The sequence below is a fragment of the Hemitrygon akajei genome, chromosome 23 (genome assembly GCF_048418815.1).
Source record: "Hemitrygon akajei chromosome 23, sHemAka1.3, whole genome shotgun sequence".
Lineage (NCBI taxonomy): Eukaryota > Metazoa > Chordata > Chondrichthyes > Myliobatiformes > Dasyatidae > Hemitrygon > Hemitrygon akajei.
This window is the reverse complement of record NC_133146.1, coordinates 27829113-27850279: the sequence shown is the minus strand read 5'-3', so window position 1 is coordinate 27850279 and position 21167 is coordinate 27829113. Positions and strand designations below refer to the sequence as shown.

At 40.5% G+C, this 21167-nt stretch overlaps 1 protein-coding gene and 2 long non-coding RNA genes across 32 annotated transcripts in view; 2 read left to right on the top strand and 1 right to left on the bottom strand.

Moving 5' to 3' along the window:
• LOC140715307 (uncharacterized) overlaps positions 1 to 1386 on the top strand; it is a 113669-nt gene extending 112283 nt beyond the window's left edge. The window contains exon 3 of the long non-coding RNA XR_012096102.1: positions 900 to 1386. This is a non-coding gene — a long non-coding RNA (uncharacterized lncRNA). The remainder of the gene's footprint in view (positions 1 to 899) is intronic.
• Positions 1 to 21167, bottom strand: part of ank3b (ankyrin 3b) — a 634594-nt gene that overhangs the window by 112030 nt on the left and 501397 nt on the right. For 29 of the 30 annotated variants that reach the window (XM_073027286.1, XM_073027283.1, XM_073027301.1 and 26 more), the window contains one exon: positions 7498 to 7630. In XM_073027286.1, coding sequence (XP_072883387.1) covers positions 7498 to 7630 — 133 coding nt within the window. Of the gene's footprint in view, positions 1 to 7497; positions 7631 to 9990; positions 10143 to 21167 lie in introns of those variants that run through there. The other variant, XM_073027303.1, reaches the window with a different exon arrangement.
• LOC140715306 (uncharacterized) lies at positions 10190 to 20007 on the top strand. Its single transcript, XR_012096101.1, has 2 exons — positions 10190 to 10990; positions 19774 to 20007. It is a non-coding gene; the product is annotated as an uncharacterized lncRNA (long non-coding RNA).

Below are 21167 nucleotides of genomic sequence, written 5' to 3'. Positions count from 1 at the left end.
AACATCCTCGCCAGACTAAAAGCAGCAGTACTGATCATGTAGGTCTGCACAGTCTTCTGTTATAATTGTGGAATCAACCATTCATTGGTACCTAGGAGTTCACTGCCAAAATCTGCACCAAATTCGTTTAACAAATGCATTAACATCAGTGACACTAATGTAGTAAAACTGAAATGAGTTTTGGTTTCAGCTACTGAATTTATTTAAAGCTATTTCAATTCATTTTAATTAGCTTGTGTGTTGAATGATGTCAATGGCTTTGGCTGACACACTACAGTCTCGGCCACTGGGGTTAGGGTCAGTAGGTAAAGAAAGCAATTAACTAATTATTTCACTCTCCCTTAATGTGAGAGAGGAAGTGCAAAGACATATTTTTACAGGTCAGGAGCATTGTTAAAAAGCTAGACTGTCATGTTTTAGCAAAGACAAAGATGAAGAAACATAAAATTAAAGCCTGTAGCTTTTTTTTTCCAGGTGAGATGGGATTATTGCCTATGAAATGTGAGGCTATTCTGGCATTCAATCATTAATTATTACCAAAATCTGTCAGAATGAAATTGCATGAAAAGATGCAAAAAAAAGAACAGATTTAAAAAGAACAGACTTCGAGAAAATGCACAATGAATTTTAAAAATATTAATCACTTTAAAATTAGTGTGAGACTTGCAGAAATATTTAAGCCCAAACAGATTTAAGAAACAGATGCTATGCCAAACAAGCATCCTTCAGTGACTTACAAACAAGGAACAAGCAAGCTCTCTAAAATACTTGAGATTTCCTCTTACTTATTTTTATATAATTCTTTATAATTATTGGATTTTTTTAGCTGCATGTTGCAGCAACACACCACAGAATATTCCAAATGTTTATGGTAAATAAAGTTGATCCTTAATTTCCAGAAAATATTGGAATGGTATTGCACATTGGCGCGAAAAGGCCAAGGAGTCACAGGATGAAAGGTAAAATCAAGGCTCAATGGAAGAAACAGAGAAAGTTATTGTGAATGGGAATGTGTCAAACAGAAATGGAGTGAAGAGCAAAATATCCCAGGAGCATACGTCACATACCTCTTGGAAGATCAAAACCATATGTCTCAAATATCAACATTTTGAACTGTTTACTGAATTTACTGCCACAAATATTCAGAAAACCTAACATCAGCATTTTTGTAATACTGTCTCTAATGATTTGTTGCAGTTTTTACAAATAGGGGAATGAAGTTTTAATCTCAGTCAGATTTGTGCTCCTCTGCTCTCCAACCCCCCCACCCCCATATTTCTCATTCAAAGGGTAAAGAAACTAAAGAAATAAATTCTATCCATTCATGCAAATGATTTGAAACTCCTGTTACACTTTAATGCCTCTCATAAAGTTAATAAACGGCAACGGAACAAAACCCTGTTTGCATTTTTGAAACATTCTCATTGTTATCCCTTCCTTCCCAGACGGTCTCACAGGATCGAGGATAACTTCCTTCCACTTTGGTTTGCAGGGATGGAACAGTTCTGTGTGTGAATTCTTTTAATGTGGGTGGCTGCTGCACACTGGGCTATCACATGGTGATGATAGAGTGCGGTCTTGGTTTAACAGAAAGGAGGCCCCAAACGAATATCGGGCTCTGCCACTCAAACTTAGCAAAAGAATACCCTAGGTACATCCCAAGGAATTGCGTGTGGGTGGGTGAAATGATTGCTCTAAATTGATGGAAATGTAGGGAGAATGTAATTGAGGGTTGAGGTTCAGAATGGACCCAATGGGCTGAAGGGCCAGATCCATATTGTATGGCTCTATGACTCAGAAATGTTCAGGGCCACGTGCACACCCTCTCTCAGCAATCCGCATAAGACAAAACCCAAAATGATCCCATTTCTGAGCTCCTCCTCCTTCAATCTCCCTATTCCTCTCCCCATCCATCCTTCCCTCAGTTTTCCTCTTCCTCAGTTTCCTCCATCTTCACTCACTTACCGATTAGAATCATAATTAGATTTAAAATCACTGGCATATGTCGTGAAATATGTTTCACAACATAATGCCAGTCATGTCTTCCTGTCTCTTCCTTTCCCTTTTGATACCCTCACTCGCCCTCAAAGAGAATGCAACAGCTGATTAATATTTGGAAAGATTCCTCATATACCCCTTGATCAGATCATAGGAATCGAAGGCAGCTATTGAGCTCTTTGAACTCGTTCATTCATTCACATCCTGGTCAATCTGCATCTCCACTTCTATCCAAATTGTTTTTTCCTTGAGCGTTAATATCCTTAACTAATATAAAATCTTTTAATCCTAATTTTGACATTTTAATTGAATCGTCCCCTACCCCCAGACTAATGAGCTTTTTGGTAGAGTGAGTTCCCAAATGCCTTTATCCTTTGTATGAATGGCTATATATGGAAACACCAATGTGCAGGAATGGAAAAGTCTACACAAAATGGTGGACACAGCCCAGTCTATCATAGGAAAACCCCTCTCCATCACTGGGTACATTCACATGGTGCACAAACACAAGAAAGCAGCATCTATCATCAAGGACCCCCACCATCCAGGTCATGCTCTCTTCTCACTACTACCATTGGGCAGGAAGTACAGAAGCCATCAGTCCACCTCAACAGGTTCTGGAACAGTTATTATTCTACGACCATCAGGATCCTGAACCAGCCTGGATAACTTCACCCAGAGCTCTTAACTAATTCTAGAAACTCAGACTCACTTTCAATTACTCTACAACTCGGTTTCTCGGTATTATTTTTCTCCTTATTTGCATGATTTGCCTTCTAAATCCATGGAAGGGAAGGTTATGGAGAGCTATGATTCTGGTGTGGGTTGATGGGACAAGGCAAAAAAAAACAGTTCAGTATAGACTGGATCAGCCAAAAGGCCTGTTTCTGTTCTGCAATGCTCTATGACTCTAATCTCTGCCAACTGATTTCAATAAGTTTCCCACAATATGTACTTAAACTAGATGCCCTTTAATTTCTCAATTTTATCCCTTCCTCCCTGTTTAAACAACTGTATAACATTAACAATTCTTCAATCTTCTGGCAGCATTCCCATAGCTGGGGAAGATTGAAAAATTATGTTCTGAACCTCTGCAATTTCCTCCCTTGATTCTTGATCTGCATGGAATACTTTTTATCCTGGATTGGCAATTTATATACACTGAAAAATAGTAGAAACAATTAATAATACCTCTCTTACTATGCTTTTTTCCCTCTAAACTTTCACTGTTCCTCTGTCACCACAATATTGGCATTACCTCCGATTTTGTAAAGAAAGAAATGAAGTTTTCACTAAGAATTTTAACCACAGCATGTGCCTCTACACACACATTACTTCTCGCTGCCTGAGAGGCCCTTCCCGTCCCTCTGTTCCCCGTGTTATTTGTGTACATAAAACATGGTCCAGCACGTTAAAACATTTTTTTTTGTATCAGGAAAGTATACACAAAGACATCTACTTCACCTAGTTAGTTGTTGAAGTAAGGGATACATTGATTATACTACTTAAAAAAGATTACTTCAGCAGGTGCCATACGCAGTGCACATTTGGGAGAACTCATTTTCCGAAAGTTCACGGCCAAGACACTCCAAGTCTGCTAATTAAAATGGAAAGATTGCTTGCAAATGCATACTGTAAAGGACGGGGGAAAAAACGTGCCTGAATTGTGATCATCATCCAACAGATATCTATCACCAAATTCTCTTTCTCAAACTGAAACATCAACAATTCCAAAGGGTCAGAAAATCAGAAGCACCCAACTTCATCCAAATGATAAAACAGAGTGCCATAATTTAATAGGCAGGCTATCTTTGAGGACAAAAATACACATGTATTTGTGACTGCTTAAGTCAGACCCAACGATCAGACCAAGTGAGAATCTGCTTATACTGACTGGCAGGATAATTTGGCCCATTAGAAAATGCGAGCTCATATACAATCTTGATGCCTTTAAGCAATGAAGGTGATTAGCTCCTGTGTGTATACTAGGCATTTATACATACTGGAACAATTCTTTCAAAATGGCAAGAAAGAATGCAGTTTCAAATAAACAATCATAGGCCATGCCAATGCTCATCTTGGATGGTGAACTCTGCAGGGCTAACTGGGCAGGTGTGCAGAGATGATGGGCAGGACTCGATCACGGCTCAAGCAGCTCAGAAACCTAAACGCACATCACATCACTACCAACTGGATTAGAAACTGCTAAAAAGTAAAAGCTTTGTATCTCCTTACCTGATTTTAGGACTTTTTTAACAAATTGTGCAGAAAAGAAAGGAAACAGGAGAAAACAGAAGTGATTAAAGAATCAGAAGAAGCAGAAACAAGTAATAATTATAGTGCTGTGGCCCAAGTCTATGGTTTCCTTTTTAATCTACATAGCTCACAGAATACATCTTTGTTCACATATTTCTAAATACTTAACATTCAGAAATTTTACATTGACACAATATTCATTCATGCATTCATTTGGGAGATGCCAGTTTAAAAATTAGCCCATATTTCAATCTCAAAACCAAGTGTAATTATCCACTAGACATCATTAACAGCCCTAATGCATTTATACTTAAAACACATTATTCTCTGGTGCAAAACCCCTCTTCTATACACAAATGAGAAGTAAATGTTTAAATAACAAGTCGGTCTAATTTACTGCTGCCGGACAGTTGCAAGGTGGTCAGTTGGAAGAACCCTGCAGTGGATAAACTACCAAGTTGCCTGCTGGTTCTACTGTTACGCCAGTATCTCCCGCTGGCGTCAACTTGGTTACATTGCAACTACAGTCCAGTTCCCAGCCCGTTTAATTGGACAGGTGTGAGCACAGTCCCGGGAGTTAAGTTTTTCCTCGGGGTACCTTTTTGATCCTCCTTCACTGTTTAAGTAGCCTCACTAAAATATAATTAAACATAGTATGGCGAAGGCAAGGCAGAACAGAATTAAGATCATAACGTACCTTGGCAGTCACAACTCACTAGTTAGGTAACGACAGAGCCCGATTCAAACTGTATACACGTTGGAATGTCAGGGATTGAATACCATGATTAACCCAGCTGACCACGCAGCATTTATTTAACAAAGTCCTATTGTTGTGGAAAACTACTCGAGCAACAATATTTTCATAAACAATTATAAAAACATTTATTAGGAATTTAGTTTCTGACACAGATTTGATTATGAGTCAGAATGTTTAATTAAATCTGAGGAGATAATTGAAGCTATAGCTCTATCTATTGTAAATAAATGCAGTGGGATCGGAGAGTAACATAGCAAGATACACCCATACATCTTAAGGAACTGCCAAAGGTCTCTCATTAGACACTGAAGGAATGGATTTGAAAGCAAACTTAACTAACTGATTAGGAAATCTTAAACACAATTTTTGATAAGTTTTTTTTAAATCTTGAAAGCACTGTTTAAAAATAAAATTCAAGAATTCAAATAAGGCTCAAAACTTTTGATCTTTTGTGCCTAAGGGGCATGAGAAGAGGCTCTCTACCCAATCGAATGCAGCAGTTTCACACGAAGTCCAAATCAGCACCTCTTACACAACAAACCACTTAAAGCAAAAGGATTGGGGGGGGGGGGTGTTTTAAGGTGGTTAAATAACAGACGCCCGCTTTTGTTCAAATAAAACCTGCCTCACACATCAAAGCTTTGCCTCAGGAATGTATACACTTGCAGCAAAAGAAATGCAGAAGCATTTGGAAAACTAAACAAGCTTCAGAAACTCAAAGCAGCAAAGAAAAGAAATCATAAATTGATCATGGATCACAAAATAGAGGTCTCCAAGGTAACCACTTAATTAATTTCTGAACCAAAACATGTAAATGCATGCAACTTATGGGCATGAAGGAAGATAACAGAATAACTAGGCGCTCCCAAAGAGAGGAAGTGAGAGAACTTGTGTCAAATCATCATGCAGGCCAATATTTAAGTAAACTTTTAATCAGAAGTGATGATTTGTAGCAAAAGACAGCTTAATAGCTCATTCCCAGTCTACTTAGGTAGGCTATCCAAGCAGACAATTACATAAAAAGCTAGAAGCACTCCAGTAAGTTGGTTTCTGGGTGGTAGGGAACAGAACAAAGGACAAGCTTTGACATTTTGTCATTGGTTTTGACAAATGGATTGATATTGTTGACCAGAAACTCAAATTGATATTTTGCTCCATAAGGTTAATGCAAAGCCCACTGCCCCAAAACCTTTTCAGATTATGTATATATTCTGGTCAGATCAGTTCAACATTTTAAACTCAAGACCAGGAATGGGAAGTAAAATCACAGAAAAATTCCAGAGTTTCAATCCAGCTCCACAAATCTGTGAATGTGAACCCAACTTAAATTAGCTTTGGTTTTATTAACACAAATAATAGAGACCAGTTTGATTATTTGCTATAAACAAAACTAAGAACATAGCCATATGATTAAAGCTTGCTGGCAGAGGTGATGCCGGAAAGCACTTTTTCTCATATAGAGAAATTGAGAAATATTTCCAGACCAAAGTTTCTCAGTCAGTTGTAAAACAGATCTGTAGATTTTCTTTTAGGTGAGAGTATTAGAGTTACACCTTCAAGGTGGTATCCAGTTGACATGCAGATTGAGCATGATAGAACAGGGCTGAACTGGATGTCTGAGCTCCCACATCTGTTACTGGGAAACAAAATGGTAATCACTGAAAAGTACATTGAGGGGATCTATGTAAACAGTTTCCTTTGGGGCAAAGAATGGGATTACTTAGTCTAACCCTGGTAAGTGGTTTATGAACATAGTGTCATGCTATCCTTCTGGACTGTAGGTACTGTTCACAAAGCTAACAGATGCTGTGTTTGCTTATCCCATGAGCTTACGAAACCCTATATAGCTGCACTTTGTCACTAGCTTTTTGAATTTACAAACATTGATCAAAAACATGCAAATCATCCCTCTAGTTGTTTGGAGCATATTAATTACGTACATAGTCAAAATATATGTAAATAATCAATGATTCATAGAGAAAATGCAAATAACCTTCACCAGCACAATCCAGATGAGGCCTGACCACAGGCTCTATGCCTGAGCAGAAATTCCAGAAAGCATTGGTTGATGGCAGGTCTGATTTTAGAAAAGCAGCAATTGTCAAAAAAACGTACTTAATGTTTATGCTATTAAAGTTAATGATTCAAATGGGTTGTAACTCTTGAAAACAAGCAGCGGTGAGGGTGTTAGGTTTTAAGAAAAAGACTACAACACTGTTTAAGAAAAAACTTATCACAATGCTGTGGACTCTGCCCAAATCTCTTAAATAGAAAGTAGAGAATATTCTCTCCCAGTCTTATTTTTCTAATGTATTCCTGAGATAATTTTGCATGTGTATTGATACTTTTAAATTAACAAGGTTTCCACACAAAGTTTATTTAAAATTTTAAGAAGCATTGAATGGTTAGCAAACTCAAAGTAAACATTAAAGACATCTTTCAAATTTATTTCCATCAATAAAATGACACGATGTAAATTATATTACCTTGCAGATCGAGCTCCAAGACTAAAGCCCATGTAACTCATATTTCCTTCCACTGGCAGTGAATCATCGCCCAACTCTTTTAAGTCTTGTGGTCCAAGATACTTATCTGTATCCCCAGTCATTGCATCGTCACCTGTTAACAAGTAATTGACAGTGGTTTTAAGTCATAGGTCCTATATTGCAAGTACTTCACATCAATGATCCTCTAGTGACTTCCTTCCTCCCACAAGAGTAGAAAAGCACAGAAGAATCACTGAGACAGCTCCTTTGAGGGTCAATACACCTAGTTCCTCCTCTCTACTGCATTTCTGTGCTTTTCCCCCTCCTTCCAATCCTTTTTCAATCCTAACAAAATCCTTTTTAAAAGTGATCATGTGGCCACTACCCTATCAGCCAGTCATTTTCAAATCATAATCATGCACTGTTTAAAAGTGCTTTTTAAAACTTTTCCATGTTGCAAAATGATTTAGAGTACAAAAACTACTGGAGACAGGTTTTACTGGGATATCATTTAATTGTTTTGATTTTAGAGCTTATTCCTACACTGTGCATTCTACCTAAATCTCTTGTGTAAGGGGGTCTCTCAAGTTCACCAAAACAACATCACCTTCTCTCTGAAATACGAAGAATTCAATACAAAGGTGGAGGCTGAAAGGTGAACTTCTTCACTTAGAAAGTGGTGAGTGTGGATTGAGCTACCAACAGTGGAGGTGGTGGATGTGGGCTTGATTTCAACATGTAAGAAAAATTTGGATAGATCCATATATAGGAGTGTAGAGGGCTATGGTCCTGGTGTGGGTCAGTGGGACTAGATAGAATAATGGCTTGTCACAGATGAGATGGGCTGAATGGCCTATTTCTGTGCTGTAGTGTTCTGTGACTCTCATTGTTCAGAAGGGACTTAATGCTTCTTAAGTGGAGGAGAAACTGCTGACTTTCCTACAAAGAACAACTGTGTCCAATACATCATATTTCAGAGAGGACATGAAGGCTTTTCAGTGGAAAAAAAAGAGGAGGGAGCTCTTCCTGAGTCTCGGGCAGACTGAATAACATAGGAATAAAATTCAGTATCTTGTCTGTATCTGATTTCCACTTAAGGTATTAATTAAGAAAACAGCAACAAGCATCCCGGGTTGTGTTAGGAACTGTGATTGAGGATGTCCCTGGGGTTCCGATCACATGACCATAGTTCCCATCCTCTACTACTTCTCCCCTTCTCCTCAGCATCAACTGAATTGCGGTCAGAAGCAAAGATCGCTGGCTGGATAATTCTCTGAGCCAAATGGTACTTTTCTTAGCTCTGGTATCCTGGTAATAATTTCCATATTTTTCCCATCCCACTTCATAAAGCATACCATTGCCCCACTAATTTTCCATAAAATCTATTTTCCCTTACATTCCCGTCACCTCTCCCTCCTCACTCTTTAACACACGCTCTGAAATCAGAATCTTAATACCAGCGACACTGGAGCAATTTGCAGCGGCCAAGTCTCCGAGATGCGGGAGAAACCGGACCACCCCGAGGAAACCAGCGCAATCACAGAGAGAAACACACGGACTGCGCCGGAGGTCAGGGTTGAACCTGTGTCTTGAGTAGGTTTTACCGGACTCGCACCCTGTAATCGAGTATTCCGAATTAAACAACAGCAGACAGGAGGCCATTGGGCCCACTGTGCGTGTGCTGATCCTTTACAAAGCAGTGCAATCAGTCCTATTCCCCAGCACTTTGAAAATTATTTTCCTTCAGCTGCTTTGAAAGTGCTGATTAACCCTGCTTCCACCTCATTTCGACTCAGCAAGTTCCAGACCACAAATGCTCTCTGCGTAATAAAGTTACATATGTCTGTGAACTTTCTCTTCGGTTGCTCGCAGCTGAGTCTTGTAAATTAACCTTTGATCCACCACAATTCTGAAGGGTGACCAACTTAACCCAAAGATGGTTGATTGAAAATGTCAAATCACCATTGACGAAAAGTTTGCTCGTCACTTTAAAAGTTGGTCGCCTTGTGACCGCCTCAACTGAAGATTCTTTCGAGATGTTTTTTTTAAATGACGGAGGCCAGGGACTGTTTGTAGCCGAACAATCCAACCACACTCACAGCGCACCCTCAGTACTGTGAAAACTGTCTCAACCTGTTGAAGTTCACGGTGCCTCCTTTAACGTCGGTGCACCGCGTCTAAAGTTCGTATTAAACAAAAGGATGTGGGGGGGGGGGGCTTCTCCTGACTGCAGACTCTGCTGGATAATTTCAGTCTTGGCCATTAACTCCTCGCCAGAGCGAGCACAGCACAGAGGCTCGATTTCCCAAACCAACGCCAGCTCCCATACGCTGGGAGACAGGACTGAGTCTTACAGGCTCTAAAATAAAGTCGGTCACGTTTACAGGTACTTTGCAACACCCCGTAAAATTACAGAAGGAAACAAAAAAAAATTGCATTTCACCACCCGAAGGTCGGCAGAAGGGGGATTTCTGCCCTGAGAGCGCTCCTTACATTTTTGAGAAGCCATCTCTTTCCCACAGCAACAGTTTCGGTGTCACAGTAACAGGCGAGCGGTCCCGGAGCCGATCAGCCGCTCATGCAGCGCGGGGCGAAGATGCCGGAGACGGAGATAGCCTCAAGAATCTACTTCCCCTCCGCCTTCCATCAGGAGGCTCCCGGAATCCCCTGCTGGAAGCGCAAGGCCCCCCACAAAAGCGAAACCCACTAACGAGGGAACGGAATGCAGCGGAGAGTTTGCAAATGAATGGTTGGGAGGTGTGGCTCAGTAACACTAGAGCGGCCGAACCCATCCCATTGCATTTCACAAAGAGCATCTGCACTACAAGCGGGGAGCTCCAATCCAGGCGGCTCGGCGGTCCGGGCTCGAGGGAAAAGAGTTTGAAAAAAGGCAGCGGCTTGGATTGTGAGAAAGCCGAAACCCCAGTCCTACAGTAAATACTCGCTGCTCCAGTCAGCGCTGAACCGAACCTATAGCTTGCGAAAGGAATACAGGAAGGAAATGGAGAATCCTTAAACCACTAGAGTTTTGGGTGAAAGTCGTGCTGAGGACCCATATGTAAATCATAACTGATTTTTCAGTCGTGAACCCACCTATAATATTTAACTACTTTTTTTTAAAACGTCTCCAACACAATTTTTACCTGACTTAAAAATACAGATTAAAACATTGCAAAAATCTACAGGACGGTCATTGAACAACAATCCTGGCTATACGCTGCACTTTCTCGGCGGCAGCCCCTTAAATTCAAAGCCGACTCGCTTCAGTCAATGTTCCGAGAATTCGGGAGAGAGTCCCGTGCAGGATCGGCGGACTCTGCCGCAGACGGAGCTCGAGAGAGCGGGAGGGTGTTCCATTGTGTAACCGGAAACTCCTCTAGCGGTTTGCACCTGCCTCGGGTGCGCTCTGAAGGGAACATCGAGGTGCTTGGGACTTCCCTGGATGTCTCTCTGCTTGCCTACACAGCCTCTGAGCTGGGATTCCCAGCAGTTGGTAAGAAGACTACATTTTGTTTCAAGGAGGTGTACAGGAGAACCCTGAAGCCTTTTCCTGTCCTCCTGGAAATTATGTGCCCTGCATGGAGAGGAGTGCTTTCCGGTATGCCAAACTGGTTGAACATAATCACAGTCTTGATGTTGGCAATGTTAACACTCACATTAGTTCAACCTGCCCTACCACTGGTTTTGCAGAAGCATAATTAATAGCATTTCTATAAGCTGAGGAGTCCAACATAGGAATCTCATTGTCTACTCCACACAGGAGGGTGAGCATTACTCCAGCTCAGTAACGACTAGCGCCGCGTTTGCATTCTTGGTTATTGAGCACAAAATGGAGTAGAGTAGACGTGAGAGGGTTGTGGAGCTGCACGTTAGTCCTTTATGGAGAGCGAGGTCATAGTGAGATATCCACTAGGAGGAGATCGTTGAAATCAGATTATTGCTGGTTGGTGTCAGACAGGCCATCGGTGAGTCGGTGTAAGCTACAGGCAGCAGAGTTTTGAACAAGCTAAGGTTTATGTAGGCACAATTTCTCCATTCTCACTGGTGGCATAACTTTGAGCAATTTGGGTCCAAATCTTTCATATTATCTCAAAATTTCTGCTATCTTTCCAAGTTAAAATGCTTCTCAAAAATCATCTCAGTCAGACCATGTTTACTACTTGTCTTCCTAACTTTGATCCTGATGACAAAGCCATCTAAGCACTTTTTTTAAAGTTACTAAATAAATGCAAGTAATTGCTATTTCCCATAGTTGGATGGATACACCAGGTCCACAAAATGCTGAGACTGGCAGATTACATTACAAAACTTGGTTGTAGTTTTCCAAAAAGCAGGTCAATTTACAAATTTATTACATTTTAGGAACTTAATGTTTACACCTTGCCCTACTGTCCTGTTTATTATTTATTGTAATGCCTGCACTGTTTTTGTGCACTTTATTCAGTCCTGTGTAGGTCTGTAGTCTAGTGTAGCTTTCTGTTTTTTTTAAACGTAGTTCAGTATAGTTTTTTGTACTGTGTCATGTAAACCATGGTCCTGAAAAACGTTGTCTCATTTTTAATATGCACTGTACCAGCAGTTATGGTCAAAATGACAATAAAAGTTGACTTGACAAATGTTTTATTAAATTTTAGGAACATCAGGCTATATTTTAATCAGTTGGTGATTTAAATATGTGTGGTATTTAAGAGGCAAAAAGTTTGATCGCACCAATTCCCAAATTTCTGCACACCCACTGTGCTTCCACATCCTCTGTACACACCCATCCCACTGTTAATGGCAGTGGGCATTGTCTAAGCTGCAGTTCAGCAGATAGATTTTATTATCAAGTGAGATTCAGCATAGTCTGAAAATGCTGGCTTTCTGATAAGAATTGAAATCATGACACAGACTATAATGAATGTGAAAGATCCCAGATTATTCAAAAGTATTGCCTGCACATACGGGAGAACCCTGAAATGTCAATGAAATATATATATGAAATAAACATGTGTTTATTTATCACTTTTCCATTTGAGTAATCTTGCTCTGAGTAAACTATCTGCTGGGTCTCCTACATTACAGAAATGACTATACAGCAGGAGTGTATATTTTGGCTATAAAGCCTTTAGGGATATTTTAAGGTCCATAGTGTAAAGACTTCATGATTCAAGTTTATTTATCACATGTCCATCAAAAATTACAGAAATATGCGCCGTTTGCATTAGCAGCTTAAGGACGTGCTGCAGGCAACCCACAAGTGTCACCAAACATTCTGCTGGCAATATAGCATGCCCGCTATGCTCGGCAAAAGAATACAGAACACAACAAGCAACAACAACAAGCCCTGTTCCTCCTTCCCAGTAACACTCATACACAGTCCTTTAACTCAGGATCAGCTGAACATGAATAAGTTGAAATGAATAAACTAAAGGATACATTAAAAATTCATTCATAGTAGATTTTGATTTTGCGGAAACGGTGAAATTTTTGCAACAATCACTGCAATGATTGATGTAATGCACTGAGGTGATGAGCATAGTGCACAAAAGCTCACTCCGAGCTCCAGATTATGCATCAGGAATTAATGTTTACTATGGAGTGGACTTGACAGTGAATGTGTTAAAAGCTTGGATATTGGGAAGCATGAAAATTCCCCCACAAATGCAACAATTTAAGCAGACTAAACTTGTGCAGTTAGTATTAGCGTACTGGATACAATATCTAAAGACATGCATCATACATCGGAATCTGCACAACTAGTTAGGATTTTACTGGAGTTACTCCTATAGGAGCTGCACCCATAGAGAATTCCTCTCCCAAGGGGTCTCTAACAACCAGCATGAACTGCGGTCTGGGGAAGCCATTTTGGTTTTGAACGATTTGGCTCTGTATTAATGTGCACAAGCTGTGGGTGGCCCTCAAAACAAAGGTGTCGATTTTGTTTACAAAGCAGTCAAAAAAAAAATTTCATTCATTAATTATAGCTGCAGACTTCAAATGAAATACTCCTTACACTTTTATCTTCAAAGCATTCCATGTGATTTTTTCCCCCACCCAGGTGCAGTATGCTGGTTCACTTATTCTTGCAAGGATGCTTGTTGGGCATCTGGGTGTTTGGGTACCTGCTCTATAAACTTTCTACCTCTCATCTCTAATCTCTGCTAAAAATGCAAACTGGCTTACATAGAAAAAATTATAAGGAAACTTTCTCAATTCTAAACTGTTGGATACTTAATCTGTATGCACTGATCGATATGAGTACAAGATAAATCGTGCTACAGTGCAGGTGTCATCTAAAGGTCTGTCATATGCTCCTCCTTTTGTTGCACAAGCCCCTTTAAGACCATAAGACATAGGAGCTGAATTAGGCCATTCGGCACATTGAGTCTGCTCTGCCATTCCATCATGGCTGATTTATTATCCCTCTCAATCCCAAATTTCCAGCCTTCTCCCCATAACCTTTGACACCCTTACTAATCAAGAACCTTTCAACCTCTAAGCAACACACACAAAATGCTGGAAGAATTCATCAAGCCAGGCAGCATCTATGGAAAAGAGTATAGTCAAAATTTCGGGCCGAAACCCTTCAGCAGGACTGGCAATCTGTTGTTTGCGATGGAACATGTCGACCTCCATTTTAAATATATACAATGTCTTGGCTTTCACAACCATCTGCGGCAATGAATACTTGAGAAGAACTGACAGATGATCTCTGGACGATAGAAAAGACAAGTGTTTTAAGGTGACTTGTGCAATCTCTAACAAACTTACATTTTTGTCTAAGTGGTGCCATATAATCCCAGAGTTCATCTGAGAAGGGCATTTGAAGTTTAGATGTGACAAATAAAATGGGAGAAGAAATGCTCTGTCATAAAGTATTACTTAAATAGTGAGAAATTATATTCGCCCTGAGGAATAGGATAGGGAAGAGTTAACAACAGACAAAAGGCACCAGTTGGGAGTGGTTTACGAGCCCCCTTAAAGCAGCAAATTATTGCTGAGTGAATTAAAAATAAGAGAAATTGGTAATAACGGTAATATAAAAATCATGGGGAGCTTTATCCTTCATATGGACTTAGCAAATCAAATTGGCAAAGATAATTGAACAAGTTAATCAAATTCATTGGGACTATATAACAATATCCCGTGCAACCAGACATAAAATAGGTTCTCTTGACTGTAATGAGAAAGGGTGAATTAACAATCTCTTCCCCAGGGAAAAGTGATCACAATACAGATGAATGTTGTCAAAAGACAAGACAGTGTTGTTAGAATTTTGTTTCTTCACCTTAAATAAAGCCAGTTATACGCATGATGCTAGATTGAGCAAGCTAGGGCTTTTCTCTCTGAGTGAATGCAGATGAGAGGTGACTTGATAGAGGTGTACAAAATGGTAAGAGGCATAGATAGAGTGGATAGATATTCACCCCTCCCCAGGATGGAAATGGCTAATTTTAGGGTGATTAGAGGAAAGTATATGGGGGGGGGGGGGGGGGTGTCAGATGTAAGTTTTCTAACTCAGAGAGTGGTGAGTGCATTTGGGACATTTAAGAAAATCTCAGATAGGCACATGAACGATCAAAAAATGGAGAGCTATTGTAAGAGGGACAGGTTAGATTGATCTTAGTGTAGGTTAAAAGGCCAGCACAACATTGTGGGCCAAAGTGTGCTGTAATGTGCTATGAAAGATGCATTGGCCAGGGCATATTAAGACACAGAGAAGAACAGAAAAGAAACACAAACAAGACACAGAAAAGTTGTCTGATCAGAGCTAATGTTAGAAGCAAAAGATGCGATCACAGCATAAGAAGAGTCTTGTAAGAAATGTGGCAAACCTTACGATTTAGAGAGTTTTCGGTGGCAGCAACTAGTTCATCATTCCAGTTTCTTCTCTCCCATAATCTTAAATGGTTACCCTCATACCTTGGGTGGCAGGGCGGAGAGACGTCTCTACCAAAGGAGGTATAAGGCACTCCTTTCCTCCACTAGCCTGCAGGTCACCCTTGGGCAAGGTGTAGCACCTGCTGAGCCATTCCCTCCCCCGATGAAAGCCACATGAAGGCATGGTTGCTTGAGCAGCTGGTGCAGATCACAGTCCTGGTTATGCAACCGCTCTGAGGCAAACAGTCTCTGAGGAGTCTCTGGGCTCACCCATCTTGTAAAGACACTGCCCACAAGGCAATGGCAAACCACTTCTGTAGAAACATTTGCCAAGAACCATCATGGTCACAGAGACCATGATCGTCCACATCCTATGACATGGCACATCAGAAACAGGTTTATTATCACTGGCATGTGGCGTGAAATTTGTTATCTTAGCAGCAGCAGTTCAACAGACAGACATACTTTATTGATCCCGAGGGAAATAAAGTATTATACATAATATAGCAGAGAGAGAAAAAATAATAAATAAAATAAAACATAATAATAAACAAGTAAATCAATTACGTATATTGAATAGATTATTACAAAATGTACAGAAATACTGTATATTTAAAAATAAAGTGAGTTAGTGTCCAAAGCTTCAAAGTCCATTTAGGAATCGGATGGCAGAGGGGAAGAAGCTGTTCCTGAATCACTGAGTGTGTGCCTTCAGGCTTCTGTATCTCCTACCTGACAGTAACAGTGAGAAAAGGGCATGCCCTGGATGCTGGTGGTCCTTAATAATGGATGCTGCCTTTCTTAGACACTGCACCCTGAAGATGTCCTGGGTACTTTGTAGGCTAGTACCCAAGATGGAGCTGACTAGATTTACAACCTTCTGCAGCTCTTTCGGTCCTGTGCAGTAGCCCCTCCATACCAGACAGTGACGCAGCACACACATAATAATGATGATGAAGATAATGAAATACCTTTAGAGAGAGTTCTAAAATAGAAGGAATTTTGGAAGATGATCACTAAAACATTTCTGCAGCCATCATCTTAAGCACCCAACAGCGTTGACCATCAGATCCAAGAGAGTGATAAAGCGAGAAATGATAGACTGGGACTAAATTAGCAAGAATCACATCAGAAAAGATTGTATGTGCCTCTACAGTTATAAGAGTACCAAAATTAATGATGGGCCCTACGGTGACTATTAAAAGAGAAATTACAACAGTGAGAAAAGTACTTGCTGAAGCATTAGGCAAATATTTTGTAATAGCCTTCACTGGAGTAAGTACCTTCCATGTTGTGGGAAAGGTCAGGAAACAGAGGTCTATGACAATGAGGATCTAAGTAGAAGTTGCTGGAGAAATTAATAATGGCTAAAACCAGACGTATCTCCTGGATCTCTCTGGTTCAAAAGAAATGTATTATTGATGATCATTCAAAAATTTCCCAGATTGGCTTTCAGCCCATTGAGTCTGCTCCATCATTATATAATGGCTGGTTCGTGGCTCTCAAACCAGATGAGTTTAAAGGTAATAGGAGACTGGAGATCCAGCGAGTGGACAGGGTATTTGAAATTTAGGGCCCCAGTGAGTGAACAAAGAGCACAGGAATCAGAGCTCCAGCTAGTGGGCAGGGAGCATAGAATTTGGGCCACTAGCGAGTAGGGAGGGAGGGTAGGAAACAGGTGGGTGACTGGGGACAGGGCAACCAGTGTCCAGGTGAATGGATACTGCAAAAATCACCAGGTGAGCCAGGTGCTGAACCATCAGTTTTTCCAAATGGTTAGGTAAAGGAGGTTTGCTGGAGTTTTACTGTGAGTACTTTCTTTTCAGAAATGGAGGAATTTATAACTTAAGCAAAGACACGTCAGAATAATACAATCATAGTTATGTCCCGATTTCATAAAGATAGAAATACTCTCCCAAAAACTTTATGGAATCAAAGATCGAGGGACGGAGGAAGAGTATAGACTTCAGGAGAAGGAAACCAGAAGTTTATGAGCCAATCTTCATTGGAGGATCAGAGGTGAAGAGTGTTAGCAACTATTAATTCCTGGATGTTATTATTTTGCAGGACCTGTTGTGGACCCAACACGTAAGTGCAATTGTGAGAAAAGCTCAGCAGTGCCTTTACTTCCTTAGGAGTTTGCAGAGATCCTCAGGACATCTATATCTTGTATGAAAACACCAATGCCCTTGAACAAAAAATCCTTCAAAAAGTAGTGGATATGGACCATTCCATCATGGGTAAAACCCTTCCCACCACGGGACACATCAACATGTTGCAGGGAAAGCATTATTCATCACTGGGGACCCCCCCCCCCCCCCCCCCCCCCCCCCAGCACCCAGGCCATGCTCTCTTCTTGCTGCTGCCATCAGGAGGAAGATACAGGAACCTCAGGACTCACACCACCAGGTTCAGAAACAGTTACTAACCCCCAACCATCAGGCTTTTGAACCAAAGGGGATAATTTCACTTAAGTTTACTTGCCCCATCATTGAATTGCTCCCACAACAAATGGGCTCACTTTCAAGGCCTCTTCATCTTGTGTTCTCAATGTTTATTCCTTATTTATGTATTATTACTGCTTCTCTTTGTATTTGCACAGTTTGTGGTCTTCTGCACAATGGTTGAACACCTGAGTTGGGTGGTCATTCACTGATTCTGTTATAGCTAATATTCTATAGATTTATTGAGTATGCCCACAAGAAAATGAATCTCAGGTTTGTGCACAGTGACATATATATGTACTTTGATAATAAATTAACTTTAACTTTAAAGGAATTCTGAACTGGGAAAGAAATATAACCAGGAAATTAATGGGGCTAAAGGCCAACAAATTTTGAGAGCCTGAAAACTTGTAACCCAGTGTACTAAATGAAGTGGCTCTGAGAAGAGTGGATGTAGTCCAAAATTTCCTTAGATACTGTAGCAGTTTGTAGGCATTGGAGGATGGCAAATGCAATCCCACCATTTATAAGAAGGGAAAGGCAAACTCACAGAATTGCTGATCAGTAAACCTAACATGAGCAATGGGAAATGCTGAAGTTTGTCATTAACTATGCAATGAAGGATCACTGGGAAACTATTGTGGACAGCGTGTGCTTACAAAAAGGAGCTATGCAGAATATAGAACTTTTGGAAGATGTAACTGGTAAAATAGATAAAGTCAATGTGATGAATTTGGATGTTCAGAAGACAAGTGATGCAGCATGTTAGGATGCTCTCTACTGTACATCTGTAGAAGGACGTGATTATAGATGTGCGTAGTCTAGCTCTCTTCAGCTTCCTCAGAAAGTAGAGGCACGGTGAGCTTTCCTGATTGTGTTGATTGTGTTCTGAGAAGTTGTGTGAGATGTGCATTTCCAGGAGTTTGAAACTGCTGCCTAAGAGGGGTAATAACTACAGAACAAATTGTAAGACAGTTATATATGAGGTTAATCTGGAGAGGTGATCCACTACAATTACCAGTATTTAGAGAAGATGCAGCTTGCAGTGAACAAAGATACCAAGTGTATTAATTTACAGTTGATTGAATTTAGATTTGCCTGTAGATGATGGTTAACTGTTTGGATAACTATGTATGCAGACAGGTAATGGCTTATTTTTGTTTGGAAGGGTATGTAGTAGAGTGTACAGAAGTACAGAACCTGAGTGTGCCACGTGATATAATCTTGACACTCTATTGTATCAGTCAGTGCTGTTTCTGAGGTGTTATCACCTTTAGTAAAGAATATTCTGTCCACAGCTCTATCTGTGTTCTTTGCTTATACATCAGCAACATAAAAGAGCCAAAAGGTACTTCAATATTGATCATAAATACATATTATTTCTTTAATTTTTAAAATTTCCCACTAATCAACAGAATTTGCTTCTCTCTGTCTCCCCACCTTCATGAGCCCTCTTCACTAAGATGCCACAGTCAACATTCTGGCTGATCTCCTGACTGTCCATTATTCCTGTCCTCACTGAGAGCAAATACACTGCAGCCGTTGCAGAAGATCTGCTTGTGCTGGTCTTTATTCTTCTTTGTTTCTCCTGACGCTACAAACCATGGTTACACTAAGCACATCTAGATTCTTCATCACCTTATGAAGTATGACTGAAGATCGATTCGGTTACAGACTGCCTAGATACTTCAAAAAATTGAGGGAAGGAGGTGTGTCTCTACCTTGTGCCCCAGGCCAGCATCTGAGTATAACACCCTGGTTCACATTTTCACTGCTATGCTGTAGGTATTTCATTTAGCAGCTCTGTAAGAGCAGTCTGTTCTGCTGTCAGCCTGTTTGGGTTATTGTTGAAGATAAGGGATGCTGAGGAACGTGTGTCATCCATTTAGGATGGTGGAACTGGGAGAAGGTTCGAGAGAACACTGTGGGGGGCACTATGGTTGGTCTTAGGTTTTTTCCTGTTTGGCAGGAGTTGAAGAGAGAAGACATTGGATAGAACCAGTCGTAGGATTCGACCCGGTGAGGAGCCGTGATTCGATGGAGCCAGGTGCTGGAGTCTACTGAGGATCGGTGAATATGTCTTTTGGAAGAGTTGAGCTCCAAGCTTGTGCACATTTGATTGTTTATTTATAATGGGCCCTTTTTGCTTTTTTCTTTACTAACCCTTTAATTGAGATTCACAAATATAATTCCTTTAATCGTATGCAGTGTGCTGTCTGTTATTTCTTGGCACTGACTTGTAGCAGGGTAACAAATTACACAGTATCCATACAAACTGGGGTTTGGTAGGAGAGCCATCTCAATCTCACGGGTTCAGTGGGACTGGAGTGTGTATTCCCTAGACTTATGTAGCCAATGAAACCATTGGGGTTTCATGAGTAAAAGAAAATCCAGGTAGAGACATTTTCTGAGGATGTAAATTACCTGAGTAAACACATTGTCAAGTTTGTCGATGACATGACAGTGGTGGGTGGGGCTCATCACCTACAATGATGAGACAGCGTACAGAGAGGAGGTGTAAGAGTTTGAGGCCTGGTGCCAGGCAAATAATCTCTTCCACGATGTCAAAAAGACAAAGGAGGTGGCTTTTGATTTCAGGAGAACTTGTACCACTCATACCCCTCTTTACATCGGCAGCACAGTAGTGGAAATTGCAACTAGTTTTATATCCTGGAACTATACACCTCTCCCAACTTCTTGTAGTCCCAGAACACATTCCACACAATCCGGGAAGTTCATCAAAGCCTCTACTTTCTGAGGAGGCTGAAGAGAGCTGGACTATGTACATCGGTACTCACATCTTTCTACAGATGAGCTGTAGAGAGCATCCTGACACGCTGCATCAATTCATAGTACGGAAACTGCACCTGGTCATATCTACCAATGCATCAATGGCACCAGCCTGTCCGCCATCAAGGACATATATATATATAGGAAAGTGCTGGAAAAAGGCCAGTAACATCACGAAGGATCCCACCTACCCTGCTCATAGACTGTTTGTCCCACTCCCATCAGAGAAGGGAGTATCCATGCCAGGACCACCAGACACAAAAACAGTTACTTCCCCAAGCAGTAAGGCTGATCAGCACCTCCACCCACTAATCCACCCCTCCACACCCCACACACCACTTAATAATAATTTCCTGTCTTATAAAAGCAATCTAATGTATTTATTTTTATTGTTTGTTTTATTATTATTGTGTTCTTTATCTTTGGGTTTTTTTGTGTTGCATCGGATCTGGAGTAACAATTATTTTATTCTCCTTTCACTTTTGTACTGTACTAGAAATGACATTAAACAATCTTGAATACATTTGCTCAGGACAGTCTCATTATTGACAAACTCCAATATCAGTTTGGACA